We start from the raw sequence: 7,514 nt of genomic DNA, 5'->3' as shown, positions 1-7,514 counted from the left end.
TCGAATTTAACAGAGATTAAATTACGAATAATCAAATTATTCAATATTGATAATTGAGAAACACCATCAAATACAAACGAGGTCCATCCAAAATGGTTGAATATAATTGGACCAACATATGGTCCAAACTTTGGAAGAATATACCAATTTTCATTGAATATACGCACATTTTTGTTTGTGTCTGTGAAAATAATCTCCATAATAAACTATTCGAGTTTGAAAAATTGGGATTCAATTTAATCTTTGTAATCTAATTATTACAAACGAGATAAATATGGGTGTTTTAATACTTAATTTAAGTAATTATGGATTTAAATTTGATAAATTATTATAGAGATTTTTGTATTAATTATCGGATTGTATTTTTAATTAAAAATTGGGTTAATTAGTTCATATATGTTAGATCAAAGAGTAAATTGGTTTTTTTATAAAAAATTCATCTATTTTTATCGTTAAAAAATTATCTCTATACACTAGCATAAGGTACATGTGGCATGTCAACTGTTAACCGTAGAGTTAGATTAAAATTTTAAAAACTGACGTGGCATGCCACGTGTAACTATCTGGTTATTTTGTCAATCACGTAATCTTAGAACTACCCATAGCCCAGCCCCAACCCTTAAATAGGAGGATAATACGTTTTAATGCACTCGAACTCACATTCTCATGTATTGTCAATAATACCAATATTAATAAAACTAATACTGAATCGATAAAACTGAACCCATTTCTAATTAGAAAATTAATAGTTGTCTTGAAGGATATTACTGTAAATAATAAAAGATATTGGGACATTTATTAACAGAAATCACATAATACATGTGTGTACATATGTTTTTTAAATTTAAGGTTGCGTAGATGATAATGCCTACGTCTCTCATGTCTCGATTACAAGAGACTGAATTGCTACGAAAGTAAGAGGTTTTGACTTTTTTCCTTCTACAACTATCATGACTACTCGGGTGGATTACATTGAGAATTAATTATTATAAATTTTAAATCGATATTTGAGCGAACCGTGTATTACTTAGATTAAAAAATTAATTAAATCAAATGTTTAATAATTTAATTAAATTAAATTAAATATTTTTAACTTTTTATAGATACATTTTTGCCCAATTTATTCACATGGTGTAACGTGCAGGGAAGAATGACCTACCTCCATATGACTGTATACGAGGAACCAAAATTTATTCTTATTTAAAGATTATACATATATATCAATAATTGAGTCAATTATTTGGAGTCAATTAAGAATATATTAATATAGTTGTTGCGTAGATGTAAGAAATTATTAAAGTTTTATACAATAAATGTATTAAAAGTGTCTAACTAAATAACTCTATTAAAAAAGTTTGATTAGTATGGGTATTGTTGTTAATATAGGAGGACATGTGTTCGGGTACGCCGAAACGCATTTTTATTCTATTTTTGAGTTGGTAAGAGACTACAGATAGTTTTAAATATTGTCTGAGAAAAAATAGATATGATCGAGATTATTTAAAATAAAAAATTCATTAAAGAATTTTCTAACTAAAACAGTGTTGGAAGTATTAGGTTTTACCTTGAACAACATGTCTAATTAAAAAGTTTAAAAATAACCTGACAAAATTAGTCCCTCTATTATAAACATGATTAATTTAGTTGTTAATGAATTAAATTGTGAAGCAAATAAATAAATAAATTGTAAACTAAATGTTGATTTGCCACGTTTTAAAATGTAGATTGAAACAATACATTTTTTAAAGGGTTTGTATGATTTTTAGTTCTTGTATTTGATAATTAGGTACAGTTGGTACATGTACTTTTTTGGGTCCATTTTGATAGATAACCTCGGCAATTAAGTTTCAATTTACTCCCTAAACTTGATTCTATTAAGATTTAATTACGTAACATTTTGAGATTATATCATATCATTAATTAAAATTTTTAATTTTTAAGCGATGACGTGACATAATCATGAAGAGCCATATTATCAAACTTTTACCTTTGTCAACTTCAAGTACTAAAAACGAAAAAAAAAAAAAAGAATGATTACCATTTGATAGAAAATGGATTAATTTACTCTTCATATAACAGTCCAGGGACTTACTAAACAATTTAACCCAAATAAAGATTAGAAGATTAGATAGAACAAAGATATACTATTAAAATAGGAAATCAAATTCACCAATCCCAATGAAAGCAAACCCTAAATTAATCTTTATCCAAAACCCTAAAAATCCTAAAATAATATTTTACTAGTTAGGTAGCAATATTTAAATTAAATAAAATATTTGGGGTTTATTTAAATTTTAATTAAATGTTCATCATGCTATGATCGTGACAACCAATTCTTCAACCCCAACTACCATTTTCATGTGAAAGCAAAGCAAAATAGTTTGGTAAACCTACCCAGAAAGTACAACAAAAAAATTATCAAAGAAAAAAACATTTTCTATCAAAAAAATGAAATAAATCTCTATTTTTCTTGCTTTTTTTTTTCCTAAATTGAATTACAAATCTATAAACCCGAAATGAACCGACAATGAAATGTACCCGTAAAAATTCCGGTTAGACCGATCTTATTTTTTTTCGTGAATTCATTTACAAAATGTCAATGGCTGGGAAATGAATCAAGTGAGTAGTGTGAGGAATATTACATAACAATGTCAATCAAATTTGTACATATTTTTTTCTTTTTCTTCTTGTTCTTGGTCAATGGTTTACCTTTTTACATCGGAACGGTTGGGACTGTTGCAAGTCTGTTTCTGTCGGGTTCGGTGTCAGTGATCCTCAAAGTTCCGGGTTGTTGCTTGCCTTGTTGTTTAGCTTGATGCTGAGACCAGTATGCATGAGCAGCTAATACCCTGTCCAACAGTTCCTGTGGTACTGGCTCCCCTCGTCTTTGCTGTGGGGAAATTTTCGCCGTGTGAACCAATGTTTTCCATTTATCCTGCACCGTCGGATAAAAAATTTAAGGTCCGGGATCCAGGCAAAATCGACTTAGCAACGAAAAGAACTAATTAAAGCCTAATGCTTGTTGTTCAAAGTAGAAATAAATGAACAAGTAGAATGCACGGGGAATTTACCTTCAAATCCACGTAAGTTCGGTGATCGGCATTCTCAAAAGCTCGCAGTTTGATATCACGCCACCTGCAGAAGGCCAAAGAATTTATTTTTAAATTCGTATACTCTTCTATTTGCAAATGGAAACAATTGGTTTTACCCTCTTAAGCAAAAGGAGTGTGTCAATAGAACAGTAACATACCTCCCCGTACCAAGCTCCTCAACTGCCTGTACCAATGCTTCTACTTCTAAAACTGAAAACGGCCTCCTAGTTCGACGCTGTGCAAGTTCGGTTTTTCGGACTTTTGGGCTGGCAGGGATGACAGCTAGTGCCTCGACATTCATTGCTGGAACAGGAACTATAGCTCTAGACTCCGATAGACTTTGATCAGTTAGAACGTTAGTTTGGGAGGAAACCGGTTCATGATTACTATCCACAGGATGTGCTGTATCGGTTAGTAACAGTGGGTCAGGTGTGGCATCGGGAATCGCTGTATCTACAACCGGAGTGGCTGGAAGGCTGGAAAAGGAGCGCTAGTTAATCAAACTATCAAAGGTAGAGGTAAAACCCAATGTATAAACAACAAAGATTCACAGCAACCTATCTTGAAACATCGAAAATTACCTTGTTAGTTGTTGAGGGCCTTTTTCACATGACATCAGAAGATGTGGTTCTTCCGAGCACACTGGCGGAGGAGCTTTCGCAGGACCAGGCTCCAAAGTGAAACCAAGAGAATCCAGATTTTCTTCGCAGGAAATACCAGTCTGCAATAAAGTTCGGCTGTCATCTCGAACCTTCTTCCCTTGAAGTAGTACCCCAACACGAATTCCACCTCCAAGTAAGGCAGTCACTGCCTCCATTACCGTCCTCTACTCACGATTAAGTAGCAAGGGTTGTAAAAAGTGTTAGCAACTATGCATTAACCAAATACAACTATGTGGTTAATATAAAAAAACACAGCATGTCTATACCTTCAGTGAACCGACAGTTGCACTTTCTGGCACCTCGATATAAAGTTCCGGAATTCTAAAGGACTTAATGCTGAATTTCACTGTACAAAAACAAAACTTCAGTAAAAGAACATTCACAAATAACGCACAACATTAGGTAAAAGAATTTATCCATACCATGAGAATCCTTGGACTGGTGAGATGCTTTGTTACCTGTAAGCAAGGGGGGTATCCCACATGCTAGAGAGCAAAATAAAGAAGTTTAGCAAGACTAATTAACATTCCAGTCTTGAAATCCGTAAATTACGAAATACTGATAAGGTAATTTTGCACAAGGGAAGCACCTCCATGTGACATTGCCGCGGAACTACCCTTATCTCCATCAGCAACCTTCTCGGGTGAATTACAAACACTTTCACTACTGATTCCTCCATCAGAATTTACTATCGAGCTACGGTCAAAGAACTTTCTTCTTTTGTAGTGTGTTTCGTATTGACATCTGTCATAGTTATAGTAGGACTTCCGCTTGCGATAAAGAGGCCTTATTCCTCCATCTAGAAATATAAGAAACATAAAATCAGTAAAGAATATTCATGAGATCCAACTAAGATTTAAACCATGCTATAAATGTGAAACTACTAACCGGCTTTAGAATGTTCGAAATCCTTCAACTTCGGAGCTACTTTCCAATATTTGGATGTCAGCAACTTCCTTATCCTTCGATCTCCGATACGTGTCGGAGGCCTAGAAGCCTTAAACCTGTAGCTAAGTCTATTGAACCTAGAAAAGTTTTCATCATCATCTCTACTACCTAACTTAATATCATTCCTATGTCTTGAAAAAGAAGCATTAGGAATACGGTCCCCACGAGACGGCAATTTAACATCTCGTTTAGAATTAACAGGAGCCGAATATGTCATAGGCAATGCAACTGGATCTTTTGAGGGGCAAGTATTAGCAATGCTAGATTTCCCGGTCTCTAAACCCTTAGCATCCCGCTCTAGTTTCAACCCATTCTCGCTTTTACCATCACATAACTCCCCGAGATCAGGAGAGCAGAGATCCCCATCATCATGAAAATTCCCATATGCTACATTGCCTTTGCGAATTACAGACTTCAAATCGCCACTCATTTGCTCCAAACAAGCAGGCCGTGTCTTAATTGAAGCGCGATCCAAAACGGAATCAGCAGGTTTAAATTCCTTCAAATCATCACTGTTTTCATTAGTCGACTCAGAAGCAACAGCACTCGCGTCACAGCTTCCTTGCTCAACACATTCAACTTTCAATGGTTTTTCATCATCATCATACTGAATTTCCTGTTTAACGACATCTTTACCTATGGAAACACGATCATGTCCTTCTGATGCATTGCTAGAAGCCGAACTTTCGCTCTCCTGCAATAGTTTCCCGGCTAAAGAAGCTAACAATTCGAATGCACAAATCTGACTGTCCTCGACTACCCGCTTACTCCTACACCTCCTCTGAAACCAAAACAACCATCTCATTAAGTTAGATCAAAATTCAACATGATCAAAACTACTGGGACGACTAAACCAAAACATACCCGAATAGATCGAGGGGCACGGGGCACATCTGGGACGTTGAAGGTATTAAATCCATAATCTAATCTCTTCTTAAACACCATATTTAAGGCTGACAGGCATGTATAATTACAAATTCACTGCATATTAACAAATCCAACAATATATCAGATTATACAAAGTTAACCAAAACAAACCTCATAAAATTATAAAAAACAACTCAAATAATTTTGCTTTTCTCTATCAATATCAGATAAGAAGATCCATAAACAAGAAAAATCAGGAACTTTTTTTTTTTTTAAATCCAGGAATATTTTTTTTAAAAACCCCATAAACCCAGAATTTAAACAAAAATATAGAAAATGAACCAATCAAATTACAGATCCAAAACCCAAAACAGTACATCAAGAGAAGAATAACATAGTTGCGTAACTTTGATAAAAATTCAAAATTCCGTTAAAAATTATGTATTTTCCACAGTAAAATTTAATTTGATTGAAATTCTTAAAGTCAAACAAGAATTTAAACCATTAAACAAAAAAAAAGGATCGAATTTATTCTCTCTTTTTCTTTCTTTTTTCTTAAATAACAAGTATAAACTAAAATCCAAATCCCATAAACCTCAAAAAACAAATTCACCAGATATATTTGCCATGATCAACATCTCCGAACCAAAAAAAAAACCCAGATCAGATCTCGATCCAAATCACAACAAGAATCAAAATTCACTTAATTAAAAGCCAACAAGCTTCATAATTAAGCATAATTCAACCCCCTCCCCCTCAAAAAAAAAACCAACAATTCATTAATGATGCAATAAGAAAATAAACTCACCTTTTGTATAAATGGAAACGATCTTCAGTTTCTTAAAACCCAATATACATACATATATATATACAAAAAAAAATCAAGAAAAGAAAATGAAAATTTTCCCGAGAAAATTACTTGTACAGATTCCTGATAAAAACAAAGATCGGAGAACCCCAAACAAATCTCAAATTATATATGGTATATGGGAATTGAAGAACAAATAATTATACAAAAACCCTTTAAAGAAAAATCACAATGAGAAAAGCACCATATGAAAAAGAAATAAAATAAAAGAGAGTGCTTAAACCCCATATATGATATTATCTTTATAACTATTGACCACAAAACCGGACCAGCCGGTGGATAGGAGGAGGGTTTACCGATAATAGACGGTAATTTTAAAACCCCGTCCCTCTCTTTCTCGCTGTGAGCGGTCCTTAACCCCTTCTTTGTTTCTAAAAACCAGATAAGTGATGCCACGTGGTGACGTACTGTGATTTTTCGGATTTATTTATTTATTTATTTTATATTTTTTATCGGGATAAGAAATATTATTAATTTTCATTGGGGAAAAGTATTTTTTGTGGGTGTTTTTAGTTTCGTTCTGTGAACTCGTCTTCTCATTGGTTTTCCTAGCCTCATTAAATTTATATTATTCTTACTGTTGATTAATTACTCATAATAACAAATTTAATCCTTAATGTTTATTATTTTTTTTAATTTGATTCTATTGTTTTTATCAGTTTAGTCCTCAACTTTTGAATTTTAACGGTATTGACGTTATTGTCCATACGACAACCCACATATATTTCATTACTGATGCGAGTAATATTTTGAAAATTTCAATAAATTTTATGAAGTACACAGAAACAATTATGTTTTTGTTGTTAAAATTCTAACGATCCAATCAATTTTTCCATCTAAAGAAAAGCAAATTGATTGAATTCTAAAGGTCGAAGGTTAAAAGTGATCCAAACAACTAAGGCTAAAATGATTAATAAGGTAAATGTTAAGGGTTAAAATTATCATTATACAATCAATTTATTATATTAAAAGTATACAAAATTGTTTATTGTATTTTAACTCGATCGGCAACATTGGTGTTACAAAAAGCATGAGTTCGAATGCGTTTAAACACAATATGGTAAAATATTTTAATTT

The 7,514-nt window shown here is 32.8% G+C and overlaps 1 protein-coding gene across 1 annotated transcript; it reads right to left on the bottom strand.

Annotated features, from left to right (window-relative positions):
* Positions 1-2,535: 2,535 nt before the first annotated feature.
* LOC107930053 (telomere repeat-binding protein 3) lies at positions 2,536-6,654 on the bottom strand. Its single transcript, XM_016861612.2, has 10 exons — positions 6,378-6,654; positions 5,567-5,683; positions 4,643-5,483; positions 4,344-4,553; positions 4,177-4,239; positions 4,021-4,100; positions 3,674-3,918; positions 3,251-3,568; positions 3,072-3,135; positions 2,536-2,935 (listed from the first exon to the last, which is right to left on the bottom strand). The coding sequence occupies exons 2-10, from the start codon at positions 5,645-5,647 to the stop codon at positions 2,714-2,716; spliced, it is 2,124 nt and encodes a 707-aa protein (XP_016717101.2). The 5' UTR covers positions 5,648-5,683; positions 6,378-6,654; the 3' UTR covers positions 2,536-2,713.
* Between the last annotated feature and the right edge of the window lie 860 nt (positions 6,655-7,514).

The sequence above is a fragment of the Gossypium hirsutum genome, chromosome A10 (assembly GCF_007990345.1).
Source record: "Gossypium hirsutum isolate 1008001.06 chromosome A10, Gossypium_hirsutum_v2.1, whole genome shotgun sequence".
Classification (NCBI taxonomy): domain Eukaryota; kingdom Viridiplantae; phylum Streptophyta; class Magnoliopsida; order Malvales; family Malvaceae; genus Gossypium; species Gossypium hirsutum.
Note: the sequence above shows the minus strand (reverse complement) of the source record. Positions and strands in the feature narration are given on the sequence as shown.